Here is a 15734-nt window from a genome sequence, read left to right on the forward strand (position 1 = left end):
ACTAATTTTTTTTTAAAAAGAATCAATAAAAATTTCCCGAAGTCTGGTCCCAGCTTCTTCCAGGCCTGGGCTGGGGAGGACACCTCTTCAGGGAGCTGCTCGGTGGGATTTCTCAGGCAACAGGCTATTAAATAGTAGAATGGGAAATCGATCCTCAGTTACTGCCAGCTCGCTCACCCTTAGCACTCTCTACATCACCCACCGGCTCCATTCCTTTCCCCTGGCCCAGATACCAGAAATCATTTGTTTTTAGTAATCACCTGTGTAAAAGGGGCTGAGCAAATCTTTCCTTGAGACCATGTCATTTTGAACCAGTACGTTGCAACACAGTATCAGAGAAATAGGAAGAGACCAGTCAGCCCCTTGAGCCTGTTCCCATCATTTAGTAAGATCATGGCCCAGGGATGGCCTGTCTCCATATACCTGCCTTGAGCCCATTTCCCTGAATTCTTTCCTTAAGAAAAATATATCAAAAGTACATCAGTAATGTTTAATATTAAAATATCAAAATGTAAAATCTCATTCTCACTTGACATCAGTTTTTAAACAGTTGGCCTGTAAAATTGATATAAACAGCAATAGCTATCAGCGAGAGAATGTCTATCGCCCCCACCACCAAAAAAGAAAATATTTGGATTTTGAAAATCAATTATTTACTTTGATTACTGTCCATTGTAACCATGAAAATTAAAGGAAAAAGTGAGAAATGTATAAAACAAACCATCAAAATCAGCCGTTAGCCAAACTCCTCATTTCAAGAATTTCAACCAAACAATAGAAAATAAAATATCACCAACGAGAACTGTTTGATTTTTATTACAACCAGTTCTTTAACAAATAGAGTCAAGGCCCAGTAAAAACTCAAGGCACTACCACCTCATCAGAAGCCAATTTTTTAAAAAAAGAAACAAGTTAAAACAACACAAATATTAAACAGACACTAGGAATTTCAAAACTGAAAAGTTCCAACTGAACAAATATAAAAAACCCAACAATTTCAACGAATGAATGATAGTTGGCCTCCTTTCAGGTTCCGGACCAAACATGACTAGAAAAGCTTCCAGAGTCTGCAATTGTGTCCAGTATTAAACATCAAACAGGAACATGATTTCCCAAAGCTGTGGCTGTGGCACTGTCACTGTCAGTGTGGGTCACAGGAGATTGCTCTTGTCGTTCACAGCTACAGCTCTCACTGCTGGGCGTTCCCAATTCCCTGGTGTGGACGAGGTGATTCCTTCACAGTAGCAATGTCCCAGGCTGTGATACAGAAACCGTATCTCCATAGAATATTATCCTCCTAAAGGATTCTATGAATTAATGACAAGTCCGTCATCCAGAAACACTGAACTCTACAAAATATCAACAAAGAGAAACACAGCCCCATAGAACACACTCAGAGACTGAGAAGCACCCCCTGCCCCCCCATTGACTCCGACACCAAGACACTCCAGAGACAGAACCACCCAGCAACTGACCCACTTGTCCAGAGACCAAGGCTCCCACAATCAAACTCCCAACTCCATTTCCTGCCAACTGTTTGTCCACTCAGTGCTGAGGATGATGGCTCTGATATCAGTTACCCTCTTGCAATCTGACCAGACTTCTCCAGAACCCCTCAGCTACTAACGCCACCACACCACCCTGGCACCCACTACCCCCCCACCAACCTCCTGAACACACACACAACCTCCAGGCCCAGACCCCCAGCCCTGCCAGAGAACCCCAGTAAAACCCTATCCCATCAAACCGTAGAGGTACAATAATTCACTCCATCAAAACTATCCCTGCAGAGATTCCCAGGAATGAGCTGCTCACCTCAATCACGCACCAGGACAGTTTCACTTCTTTTTGCCACCGATGGATAAAGATTCATTTTTGTTTTTGTGAATCTGAAAATGTAAACATTCAGAAATTGTAAAATCCCTATTGGTTATTGGCTGACTCACCACCAGACGCTGTCACAAAAATCAACCAGTTTAACAGGAAAGTGAGACACTGCAGTGACATTAAACAATACAAAATAGGAACAGGAATAGACCATTCAGCCTGCTCCACCATTTAACAGAATTATGGCTAAACCGACAATTCTCCTCTTTCCTGCCCTTTCCCTGTAACCCTGGATTCTCCTGCTGGTCAAATGGGTCTATTTGTCCATCAATCTATCTATCTCAGCCTTAAATATACACAAAGACGCTGCCCCCACAGCTCTCAGTGACAAGGAGTTCCAAAGACTCTTAACCCTCTGAGAAAGGAAATTCCCCCTCATCTCAGTCTTAAATTGGTGCCCTTCTATTACAAGATTATGCCCTCTGATCCTAGACTATCCCGTGAGGGGAAACATCCTCTTAGCATTTACTCTGTCAAACCCCTCAAGAATCCTATATGTTTCAGTCAGATCACCTCTCATTCTTCTAAACTCCAGAGGGTAGTATCCAAATCTGTTTAGTCTTTGCTCATAAGACAATCCCTCCATTCCAGGGATCATCCTGGTGAACTTTCTCTGAACTGCCTCCATCAAAGTGATTTCCTTCCTTAAATGGGGGGACCAAAACTGCTCATAGTACTCCAGACATGGTCTCACCAGCACCTTATACAGTTGCAATAAGACCTGCCGATCCTTATACTCCAACGCCCTTGAAATAAAGGCCAACATTCCATTACCCTTCCTGATTACCTGCTGTTCCTGTGTGTTAGCTGTGTTTTGTGCACACATTCCCCCAAGTCGTTTTGTGTTACAGCTTTCTGCATTTTATTTCCATTTAAGTAATATTCTGTTCTTTTGTTTTCCCCTTCAAAATGAACAACTACACGTTTTCCCCCATTATGCTCCATTTTCAACATTTTGCCCACTTACTTACCCTATCAATATCTCTCTGTAAACTGTTTGCATCCCTCTCTCAGCCTGCCTTTCCACATATTTTTGTCATCTGCAAATTTGGCTACAGTACATTCACTTCATCCCTCCAAATCATTAATACATATTGTAAATAGTTACAGTACCAGCACCAATTCCTGTGGAATCCCACGGGTCATGGGTCACCGACCTTAATTGGAGCCCCTTATTCCCACTCGCTGTTTCCTGTCCATGAGCCAGTTCTCTATCCATCACAATATACTACCTCCAACACCACAAGGCTATTCTTTCATGACTTTTTTTTCATATTCATTTGTAGGATGTGGGCATCGCTGGCTGGCCAGCATTTCTTACCATCCCTAGGTGTCCTGGAGAAGGTGGTGGTGAGCTGCCTTCTTGAACCGCTGCAGTCCACCTGCTGTGGGTTGACCCACAATGCTATTAGGGGGCGAATTCCAGGATTTTGACCCAGCGACAGTGAAGGAACGGCGATATATTTCCAAATCAGGATGGTGAGTGGCTTGGAGGTGGTGGTGTTCCCATATGTCTGATGCCCTTGTCCTTCTACATGGAAGTGGTCTGGGGTTTGGAAGGTGCTGTCTGAGGATCTTTGGTGAATTTCTGTGAGGTATCTTGTCAAATACCTTCTGGAAGTCCAAATATAACACTTCTACTGGTTCCCCTCTATCCACTCTGGTTGAGACTTCCTTAAAAAAACTTTAATAAATCAGTCAGACATGATTTCACTTTCATGAAACCATGCTGACTCTGCTTGATTAGATTTCCAAATGTTCTGCGATTACTTCCTTAATAATTGATAACATTACAGTGAGACAGAGTGATGGGGAAAGGTTAGTGAATGGGGAAGTGAACGGTGGGGGCGGAACCATGACAGCAGATTCATGTTACCTCATTTGTAGCATCATCAATTTGCTTTAGCTCCTCGTAACGGTCCCGTGATTCTCTCAGTGGCTGAACCAATGGTTCTTCAATCTGAGGGAACAGCTGAATTGAAAGACAGCAACTTGTCAATATTTATTAAACAACAGACTGAAATAGCAAGTTCCCACCATTTCATTGATAGAAGCAGAGAAAAGGGAACAGGAGGAGGCCATTCAGCCCCTTGAGTCAGCTCCACCATTCAATGAGATGATGGCAGTTCATCCACTCAGTCCCCAGTTCCCACTCTGTCCCCAATACCCTTCGATCCCTTTAGCCCCAGGAACTGTATCGAATTCCTTCTTAAAAACATTCAATACTTTGGCCTAAACCTCTTTCTGTACTAGTGAATTCCATAGGCTCCCCACCCTCTGGGTGATGACATTTCTCCTTGTTTACTTTATCCTTAAACTGGGACGCCTGGTCTGGTCTCCTCGCTGCTCCTCCGGCAGTAGCCTCACTCCCCTCAATGGCCTGCCCTTCAGTCCCTACTCCCTCACTCCCTCTGTGTCTCTCTCCCTCTCCCCCATGACCCCCTCACACTGTCCCAGTTAAAGCCCTCTGCTTTGTGACCCCTCCCGCCTTGCTCCCCTCATTGGCCTGCTCATCACCTCGTACTCTCTCACTTCCTCCCATTGACCACCTCCCTCTTCCCAGAGAACCACCACCGCCCTGTCAGGAGGAAGGGTATCAGTGGGGAAGGGTGTCTGAGGGAAGGATGTTGGTGGGGGAGGGTGGTTGGGTAACAGTGGGGCAGGGTGTCTGGGAGGGAGATGGGTCTCAGTGGGGGAGGGTGTCTGAGGGAAGGGTGTTGTGGTGCAGTGGTGTTAGGGAGTGTGTGTCGGGGCAAGGGTGTTGTGGGAGTGGGTGTCTGGGGGATGATTTTGGGGAGAAACTCCATTTCTCACCTTGGCCACCAGCTCGAACATGGGGGTGAGAACAAACTTGATGAAGCCAATCTGGGCGGTGACCTTTGTCACTTTCTCCCGGTCCATGAAGGGGGCAGTGGGCAATCCCTCGGCTTTCTCCCGGTCACTCTGCAATAACCAATCAGAACAGAGAGGGAAGGCAGGAAGCAAACGGGGTCCATTGGGGTCACAGGGAGGAGGGGACAGGGGGTGTTAGAGTGTAGAGTCATTGTTGGGGGTCACAGAGAGTAAATGTGGGACTTCACAGGGGTCAGGGTGGAGGGGTTGTGCAGTCAGTACCTGCATGAAGTATTCCTGCAGCAAACAGTCCACCCAAGGCTCTGCCACCTCCATTGGCCTCACTTCATTTGAGATGTCGCAGCATTTAATCAGAATCATCTTCAGCTGCACGTAGACGGAAAACAGAAATTACTCCGGGCCCAAGGCCCCTCCCCACTGAGCAGGCCCTAGGTCACTATCCTGAGGAATTCCTGCAGAGAGGTCCTGGAGCTGAAATGACTGACCCCCAACAATCACAACCATCTATCTTCCTTTATCTCAAGTGTGATTCTAACTAGCTTTCCCCCAGTTGAAGTTTTGTTATATATGAACACCTGACTGACAACTGGGAGTAGTGTATTCAGCCTCTCGATTGTTCAGTGACTTGGAAGAGACCTGGTAACTTGCAGTTCTCTTTGAGGAAGTAGCATGTGCTATGAATAAAGAGGAGCCGGTCAATGTACTGTATTTAGATTTCCAGGAGGCATTTGACAAGGTGCCACACCAAAGGTTATTGCACTAAATAAAAGATCATGGTGTAGGGAGTGATGTATTGGTATCCTGTACAGGAGGGTCCTACCTTCTCCCTAGTTATCCTCTTGTTTTTAATGTATGTTTAGAATGCCTTGGAATTCACTCAAGCTTAAAGGATGGAACTTGCACTTGGAGACAGAGAATGTGGGGAGGTCCTAAATGAATATTTTGCACTGGTGTTCACCCAGGAGAAGGATATAGAGGATAGCAAGATTTGTGTGGAGTTTCCTAACGTGCCAGGGCTTTTGAGAACAAGAAAGAAGTGGTGTTGGGTCTCTTGAAGAGCATTAAGGTGGATAAGCCTTCAGGGTCCAATGGTATCTACCCCAGGTTATTCAGAGGAGCAAGAGAGGAGATTGCTGGGGTCTTGAGCAAGACTTTTGTATCCTCACGAGCCACTGGAGAGGTCCCAGGGGACTGGTGAGTAGCTAATGTTGTTATCTGTTCAAGAAGGGAAGTAGGGATAATCCAGGAAACTGTAGATGAGTGGTTGGGAAGCTACTGGAAAGAATTCTTAGGGATAGAACTTACATGCATTTGGAAAAGCATGACCTAATTAGGGACAGTCAGCATGGTTTTGTGCAGGGCAGGCCATGTCTTACTAACATGATTGAATTTTTCGAGGAGGTGACGAAGGTGATCAATGAGGATCAATGGATGTTGTCTACATGGATTTTAATAAGGCTTTTGACAAGGTCCCTCATGTTAGGCTCATCTAGAAGATTAAGATGCATGGGATGCACAGTGATGACTGCGTGGATTCAGAATTGGCTTGCCCATAGAAGTAAGGGGGTAGTGGTGGAAGGGTGTTTTTCAGGTTGGAAATCTATGACCAGTGGTGTTCCACAGGGATCCAACTGGGATCTCTGCTGTTTGTGATATATATAAATGACTTTGATGAAAATGTAAAATGTGGATGCCATAAATCTGAAATAAAAACAGAAGTTGCCTGAAAAGCTCAGCAGATTTGGCAGCATGTGTAAAGAAAAATCAGTTAACATTTCTGTTGCTCAGAATTGATGGTAGCTAGGAAATTGTTGGTTTATATGCTGAAAATAGAGTGGGGGGAGGGGATAAGGACAAAATAATGTATGGGTATAGAGCCCAAAGAGAGAAAAGTCAGTTGGACAGACTAAAAATGTAGATGCGTGGGTTAGTAAGTTTGCAGATGACACAAAGATTGGTGGAGCTGTGGATAGTGTTGTCAAAGGATACAGTGGGTTATAGATCAATTGTAGATATCAGCAGAGAGATGGCAGATGGAGTAAGTATGAGGTGCTGCACTTTGGGAAATCAAATGTTAAGGAAAAGTATATAGTTAATAGCAGGACCCTGAACAACACTGATGTGCAGAGGGATCTTGGGGATAAAGTCGATAACTCCCTGAAAGTGGCCACACAAGTAGATAGGCTAGTAAAGAAGGTGTATGGCATGCTTGCCTTTATTGGTTGGGGAATTGAGTACAAGAGTCAGGATGTCATGTTGCAGCTTTATAAGACTTTGGTTAGGCCACACTTAGAGAATGACATTCAATATTGATTGCTACATTACAGAGAAGATATGGAGGCTTTGGAGAGGGTGCAGAAGAGTTTTATCAGAATGCTGCCTGGATTTGAGGGTATGAACTATAAGGAGAGGCTAGAAAATCTCAGGTTGTTTTCTCTGGAGTGGTGCAGGCCGTGGGGAAACTTGATAGAAACCTATAGAATTACGAGATAGGGTTAACGGTCAGAATCCTTTTCCCAGAATTAAAATGTCTAAAACTAGGGGATATGCATTTAAGGTGCGAGGGAAAAGTTCAAAGCAGTTGTGAGGGACACGTTTTTTCACACAATGTGATAGGAGTGTGGAATACACTGCCAGGTGTGGTGGTGGAGGCAGACACGATAGGGGCATGTAAGAGACTTTTAGATGAGCTCATGAATATGCAAGGAATGGAGAGATATGGACCAAGGGCAGGCAGAAAGGATTAGTTTAATTTGGCATCATGTTCAGCACAACATCGTGGGCCAAAGGGCCCGTTCCTGTATTGTACTGTTCTATGTAGGACAGGATGTGTCTGAACTAAAAGTTCAAAACTGTGGGAACACTGATTTTGATACTATCAGGCATGATTTGACCAGAGTAGACCAGAAGCAGACACTTTGAGGCTATTCTCTGTCTGGACAGTGGAATAATTGGTGGGACAAATTCAAGGTGGTAATAGGGAGAGTACGGGACCAACATGTTTCAATAACGATAAAAGGTGGGAACCACAAAACCTGTGATCCCTGGACATCATGGGATAGACTGGATTGGATAAAGAGAAAGGGGGGCCTTATAGCAGATACCGCAGGCTCAAAACAGCAGAAACCCTAGATGAGTATGGAAAGTGCAAGAAGAAAACTTTATAAAGACAATTAGGAGAGCAAAAAGGAGGCCTGAAAGAACAATGGCAGAAAAAATAAAAGGAAAACCTTAAGTTATTTCCATGTATGTTAAGGATGAAAGGATAACTGGGGAAAGAGGAGGAGCATTAAAGACTATACTGGTAATTTGTGTGTGGAGCCAGAGGACGTAGGTGGGGTTGTAAATGAATATTTTGTGTCAGTATTCACAGTGAAAGGCACAATGTGGTTATAGGAATCAGGCACAAAGACTGTGATATACTTAAACTAACACAGAAATGAGGTTGAGTAGCCTGGCAGGCTTAATAGTAGGAATATCTACTATCACCCAGCAAAATATCCAGTGTCTCCAACAGTTTGTTGATATCATGTGGAGTGAATCGAATTGGCTGAAGACTGCTATCTGTAATGCTGGGGACCACTGGAGGAGGCCGAGATGGATCATCCACTCGGCACTTCTGGCTGAAGATTACTGCGACTACTTCAGCCTTATCTTTTGCACTGATGTGCTGGCTCTTCCATCATTGAGGATGGGGATCAGTAATCATAGAATCCTTACAGTGTCCCTTCGACACAACAAGTCCACACCGACCCATCCCCCTATAACCCACCTAATCTACACATCCCTACAATCGACCCTAGCCTGCACATCTTTGGAATGTGGGAAGAAACCAGAGCACCCGGAGGAAACCCACGCAGACACGGGGAGAATGTGCAAACTCCACACAGACAGTCACCCGAGGGTGGAATTGAACGTGGTTCCCTGGTGCTGTCAGGCAGCACTGCTAACCACTGAGCCACTGTGCCGACCACATTTGTGGAGCCTCCTCCTCCAGTGAGTTGCTTAATTGTCCACCACCATTCCTGACTGGGTCTGGCAGGACTGCAGAGCTTATTTTCAGGTTTCCCTGGTGCTGCTCCTGGCATGCCCTCCTGCACTCTCCATTGAACCAGGGTTGATCCCCTGGCTTAAACAAAAACAAAGTTGCTGGCAAAGCTCAGCAGGTCTGGCAGCATCTGTGAAGGAAAAAAACAGAGTTAACGTTTCGGGTCCGGTGACCCTTCCTCAGAACGGTCCCCCTGGTTTGATGGTAATGATTCAGTGGGGGATATGCCGGGCCATGAGGTTACAGATTGTGCTGGAGTACAATTCTGCTGCCGTTGATGGCCTACAGCGCCGCATGGACGCCCAGTCTTGAGTTGCTAGATCTGTGTGAAATCTGTCCCATTTAGCACGGTGATAGTGCCACACAACACGATGGAGGTTGTTCTCAATGTGAAGGCGGGACGTCGTCTCCACAAGGACTGTGCGATGGTCACTCTTACCGATACTGTCATGGACAGATGTAACTGCAGCTGGCAGATTGGTAAGGATGAGGTCAAATATGTTTTTTCCCCTTATGTTGGTTCCCTCACCACCTGCCGCAGACCCAGTCTAGCAGCTATGTCCTTTAGGACCCGACCAGCTCGATCAGTAGTACTGCTGCTGAGCCACTCTTGGTGGTGGACATTGAAATCCCCCACCCAGAGTACATTTTGTACCCTTGCCATCCTCTGTGCTTCCTCCAGGTGTTGTTCAACATTGAGGAATACTGATTCATCAGCTGAGGGAGGACGGTATGTGGTAATCAGCAGGAGGTTTCCTTCCCATGTTTAACCTGAAGCCGTGAGACTTTATGGAGTCTGGAGTCAATGTTGAGGACTCACAGTGCAACACCTTCCCAACTGTATACCACTGTGCTGCCCCCTCTGCTGGGTCTGTCCTGCCGGTGGATCAGGACATACCCAGGGATGGTGATGGTGATGTCTAGGACATTGTCTGTAAGGTATGATTCTGTGAGTATGACTATGTCAGGCTGTTGTTTGACTAGTCTGTGAGACAGTTCTCCCAATTTTTGGCAGTAGCTCCCAGATATTAGTGAGGAGGACTCTACATGGTCAATAGGGCTGTTTCTGCCATTGTCTTTTCCAGGGCCTCGGTCAATACTCTCCATACTTGCGAGGCTATTTCAGAGGGTGGTTGTAAGTCAACCACGTTGCTCTGTGTCTGGAGTCAGATGTAGGCCAGACCAGGTGAGGGTGGCAGATTTCATTCCCGGAGTAACATCAGCGAGCATCTATAAATTTGGAGATATTACATTTGGTTCCCTCATCTAAGTCATTAACATAGACAGTATAGTGGATAACTGGGTTTCAAGCACTGATCCCTCTGGTACCCCACAAATCACTGACTGCCACATAGAAAAAGACCCATTTATTCTTGTTCTCGGTTTCCTGTCTGCCAGTCGATTCTCTCTCCATGTCGGTACACGATCCCCATTACCAAGCACTTTGTTTCTACATGCTAATGTCTTGTGTGGGACCTTATTGAAAACCTTCTAAAAATCCAAGTAAATCACATCCATTGAGTTTCCCCTTATCAACTCTACTGGCTCCATCCTTGAAGAATTCCAGTCGATTTGTAAAACATGATTTCCCATTTTATGAATTTTTGCTAACTCTGCCCAATCACTGTCACAGTTTTCCAAGTGGCCATGTAGATGCTGATAGTTGACAGCTGTTATGGCTACAACTTATTCATTTTAATAAACAGTAATTCTCGTCCAGTCCAGGAAAATTGTCAGTAATTACTGTTCGTTTATGTAATCAGACAGTTAAATCAGGGACTTGGTGATTCAATAAAACCATTGGCAGCACGGTGGCTCAGTGGTTAGCACTGCTGCCCCACAGCGCCAGGGACCCGGGTTTGATTCCACCCTCAGGCGACTGTCTGTGTGGAGTTTGCACATTCTCCCTGTGTCTGCGTGGGTTTCCTCTGAGTGTTCTGGTTTCCTCCCACAGTCCAAAGATGTGCAGGTTAGGTGGATTGGCCATGCTAAATTGCCCATCGTGTTCAGCGATAAGTAGATTAGGTTGGTTGGGTCTGGGTGGGATGCTCTGTGGGTCGGTGTGGACTTGTTGGGCCGAAGGGCCTGTTCCCACACTGTAGGGATTCTATGGTTCTATGTTTTGTGTTGACTGTGGGGGTAGTGCAGCTTGAGAATCACCCACTTTCCTCAGTGGGTCACAACTCCAGCTGCCCCAGAAACTTAAAGCCCTCCCTCCTGCATCACTTATCCATCATCACTCACTCAATCATCCTATTTCGATTCTCACTGGCAGACAGTTCTAGAAACAATCTTGAGATTACTTCAAGGTCGTGCTTTCAGTTTCAGGTCGAGATCCCTCAAGGCTACTTGCTGGATCTCATTCCCTCTTTCTACCTGTCACTGGTACCATGGCAACCACGACCTCATGTTGATTGCAGTACAACCGCTGGCTGTTAACCTCCCACCTCCCCAGTGTCCTACAGCCGCTCTGTGACCCTGGCACCAGGGTGATGACACACCATCCTGGAGTCAGGTGAAAGGTCTCAGAAAGATCTGTGAGCAGTCCTCATCCAGCACCACCGCCTGGCCACTTACCCTTAAAGGAACCATTCGGCATTTGGGGATGTATCATTCAGCCAATCCAGGACTGATCATAACCTGGTAATAAACCAGAGTTGAGGATACCTGTGATCATGTGCAGGAGCTAGGGGCTAGTGAGAGTGACTCAGGCCTGGGGTGTATGTGACTTCAACACACAGGAACCAAGACCAAAGCCAAGACCAAAGAGGAACTTCAGACCAATATCACAACACTCGGTGTTCAACCAGTGTATGGACTGGCTGAAAACCTCAATTCCATTCATCATTGTCATTGGCTTAAATTTTCAATTAAAGTTAAAATACAGCCCGGAATCTTAGAACTGCTTTCTGTCACTCTCTTGGTTCAGTTTGTTACTTACACAGGTCACATCTTCCTCATTCGAGAAGTCAAAGTTGTCAATTTTCTGTTTGAAACTGTCGAGGATCTCGCCGTGCCGAGCCATGTCAGTTGCCAGAATCAGATTGATGATTCCCTGGAACCAGCATCAGACAGGCAGAGGGGAAAGGGGGAGAGCGACAAGCAGGCGTGGGGGGAGGGGGGTGCGGGGGGGGAAGATGGGTGAGAGCGACAGGCAGAGAGAGAGAGAGAGACAGGCACAGACAGGCGGACAGTGACATATACAGACACACAGAGAGATAGCTGACCGTCAGGCATAGAAGACACATCCCTGAAACAAAGTATCCTTCCTGCCCCTAATTGAGCCAACTCCTTTCTGGAAATAGCCCAGTGGAAACACCAACCCTGTCAATACCATCACCCCCAACCCATTAAAACACCATCACTCTGATTGTATAACATTATACATTAATCTGAATTATATTAATTGAGGAACTTTAGCTCAAGAGTTAATGTTGCTGAATGTGAACATTGCACACTGCAATACATCAAAAAGGCTGAAGGGCACCTGTCCTTCCTCTTCGGATTGGCTCTCCACTGGCCAAGAGCCTTTGACTGTAAGAGGCTGCTACAGCAATGGAGGAGCCCTAGGCTGCCCAATTGCCCAACAAATTCAGGGTTTTTACAAACTGTACCGTCAAGAGAGGCTGCAGAGAGAGTGTTATGTGACATTGTCAAAGGTATTTAACATTTTGAATAAACAGGAGAGAAGGAAATTATGGTGAGGTGTCTCTGTTAATACAGAATGTGATCAATGGCACGGTGGCTCAGTGGTTAGCACTGCTGCCTCACAGTGCTAGGGACCCAGGTTCAATTCCATCCTCAGGCGACTATCTGTGTGGAGTCTGTATGTTCTCCCTGTGTCTGTGTGCGTTTCCTCCCACAGTCCAAAGATATGCAGGTTGGGTGGATTGGCCATGGGAAATTGCCCATAGTGTCCAGGGATGTGTAAATTAGGTGGGTTAGGCATGGGAAATGCAGAGTTACAGGGATAGGGTGTGTCGGTGTGGATTTGTTGGGCTGACTGGCCTGTTTGTATACTGTAGGGATTCTATGTTTCAGTGGAGTGTTGAGAAATGAGCTTGATTTGGAGGATTAAAGTTTAGAATCAGGGTTGACAGAGACACAAAATAGAAAAGGAAATGAACTCGCCCTGCCCAACAATAGCCAGAAATGTACTGCAATCAACATGAGGGCATTTAATCTTGTCATATCAATTGGACCAACCAAATTGGCAAAGTAGCCTGGAAGATATGCTCATTGAGTATATTTATAACAGTGTCCAGTCTGGAACCAACAAGGGACCAGGCTATTTTCAAGTTGGTAAAGGGCAACAAGACAAGATAAATTAAAGAGCTTATAGCAAAGGATCTTCTGGGAAAGAATGATCATAAAAAGTTCCCCTCCAAGCCACTCACCATTCTGACTTGGAAATATATTGCTATTCCAGGATTCTGACCCAGCAACAGTGAAGAAATTCCCCCCAAGGGCATTGTGGGTGTACAGTGGTTTGAGAAGGCAGCTCACCCCCACCTTCTAGGCCCAGCCAGCTACACTCACATCCCATAAATTAGTTTTTTAAAACGTGGAATTTCACTTTTTAGTTTCAAAGTAGGAAATGTGGGTCCAATGTAGGACAATAAATGGAGTTTGTTTGCAGATCACCCATGATCCCATTGAATGGTGAGCTAGCAGAAAGGGGCTGAATGGTCTCCTGTCAAAAGTTTTTTCTAACGTACAGTTAACTGTACAGGAGCAGGAAGCCCTTTCTCTCTTGACCCATGTTGCTCACCTGACGGGCCTGCTTGAAGATTTCAGGGTCCATGTTGCTGAATATGTTACTCTCAGGCTGGGAGGAGATTTGGAATGTGAAGGCACAGTGATGATTCTCAAGGGGCGAGATGTCATTGTAACGGACTGCCAGTTCAGTGCGAGCATTGATTTGGTAACTGGATGCAAAGAGAAGCAGGTCAGGCAGTATTAGTGACACCAGTGACTGAGTATCCAGCCCCCTCATAACCAGCTGCTTCAGAGGCTTCATCTGGTCACCGATAGGCCATTCAGCCTCTCCAGCCTGTTCTGCTATCCATCAGGTCATGGCTGATTTGTATCCAACTCAATCTACACTTGATTCCAGAACCTCCTTAAACAAACATCCATCAATAATAAGACCAGAAGCTATGGGAACAGAATTAAGCCATTCAGCCCATCAAATTTGCTCCACCATTTGATCACGGCTGATACGTTTCTCAACCCCATTCTCCTGCCTTCTCCCCATAAACCTTGATCTCTTTACCAAACAAGAACCTATCTATTTTGCTCTGAAATACACTCAATGACTTTGCCTCCACAGTCCTCTGAGGCAATTAGTTACAACCTCTGGCTGAAGAAATTCCTCATCTAAGTTCTAAATGGTTAGCCTTTCACTCTGAGGTTGTGCCCTCTGGTCCTAGTCAGTCCTGCTAAGTGGAAATATCTTCACCACGTCCACTCTGGCCAGACCTGTCAGCATTCTGTAAGTTTCAATCAGATCCCCCCTCATCCTTCTCAACTCCATCGAGTACAGGTCCAAAGTCCCCAGAATAAACTCAAAGTGTGCAAGAAACAGAGTTATATTTTGAGATAGCAAGAACTGCCGATGCTGGAGTCAGAGTCAACACAGTGTGGAGCTGGAGGAACACAGCAGGCCAGGCAGCATTAGAGAAGCAGGAAAATCGACACTTTAAGGACGCAACATCCCCCATCTCCATTGAACCAAAATTCCCTCAACTGCATCTCTTGTGTTTCCTGCACTGTTGCCCTCAAACCTCCTCTCCTCAACAAAAATGAAGACAGAGTCTCCCTGGTCCTCACATACCACCCTACCAACCTCCACATCCAGCATATCATTCTCCGCCTTTTCTGCCACCTACAATCCGACCCCAAGACCAAAGAGATATTTCCCTCCCCACCCCTATCTGCGACTCCCTCATCCGCTCCACACTCGCCACCAACCCCACCACTCCTGGCACCTATCCCTGCAACTGCAGGAAGTGCTACACCTGCCCCTACACCTCCCCCTTCACCTCCATCCAACACACAAATCAAACTTTTCATATCAGACAGAGGCTCATGTACACCCTCTAACCTGGTCTACTGTATTCATTGCTCCCGATGAGGCCTCCTCTACATCAGTGAGACAAAGCACAGACTCAGGGTCTGATTCGTGGAGCATCTACGCTCCGTACACTATAATCAACAGCACTTCCAGTCACCAACCATTTCAACTCGCCCTCCCACTCTCTGGGTGACATGTCCATCCTGGGCCTCTTCCAGTGTCACAATGATATCACACGCTAACTGGAGGAGCAACTCCTCATATTCTGCCTCAGGAGCCTACAGCCCAATGGCCTAAACATGGAATTCACTATTCCCGGCCTCATCTCATGTCCAAGCCTCCCTCTCCTCCCCGCCTGTCCATCTTCTCTCCCACCTATCCGCCCCACCCTATCCACTGACCAAACCCCACCACTGCCTACCTGCACACACCTATCACCATCCCACCTTCGTTCCCCAGCCCCACCCCTCTTTATTTCCCAGCTCCTTTCCCCATCCACAGTCCTGAAGAAGGGTCCCGACCCGAAACATCAGCTTTCCTGCTCCTCTGATGCTGCCTGGCCTGCTGTGTTCATCCAGCTCCACACTGTGTTGACTGATTTATATTTTGAGTTGGGTCTGACCCTCCATCAGAATCTGGACAGAGAGATGATTATGAAAGTGTTGTCAGAGTAAATGTTACATCATAGACTGCATTTGAATGTTTTCTCTGTACCCATTGACCCAACCCACTCCATGCTGTCAGAGCTGCAATCTCTCATTTTATTTATAATTTCCAGGAATCCACACGATTTTATTTTGTGGATTTTTTAAACCAAGAAGCAGTCTATTTGAGGGATGGTGAGAGGCGGGGGTGCATGGTGTGGGGGGG

At 46.1% G+C, this 15734-nt stretch overlaps 1 protein-coding gene across 1 annotated transcript in view; it reads right to left on the reverse strand.

The window, feature by feature from the left end:
* Positions 1-15734, reverse strand: part of pde9aa (phosphodiesterase 9aa) — a 49170-nt gene continuing 33436 nt past the window's right edge. Inside the window, exons 6-12 of the mRNA XM_048603007.1 lie at positions 13560-13716; positions 11730-11843; positions 5002-5106; positions 4702-4830; positions 3764-3859; positions 1816-1889; positions 1-1307 (exon numbers count right to left, since the gene is read on the reverse strand). Coding sequence (XP_048458964.1) covers positions 1839-1889; positions 3764-3859; positions 4702-4830; positions 5002-5106; positions 11730-11843; positions 13560-13716 — 652 coding nt within the window. The 3' untranslated portion in view covers positions 1-1307; positions 1816-1838. The remainder of the gene's footprint in view (positions 1308-1815; positions 1890-3763; positions 3860-4701; positions 4831-5001; positions 5107-11729; positions 11844-13559; positions 13717-15734) is intronic.

Source organism: Rhincodon typus, chromosome 11, assembly GCF_021869965.1.
Source record: "Rhincodon typus isolate 14 chromosome 11, sRhiTyp1.1, whole genome shotgun sequence".
In the NCBI taxonomy this organism is placed as follows: domain Eukaryota; kingdom Metazoa; phylum Chordata; class Chondrichthyes; order Orectolobiformes; family Rhincodontidae; genus Rhincodon; species Rhincodon typus.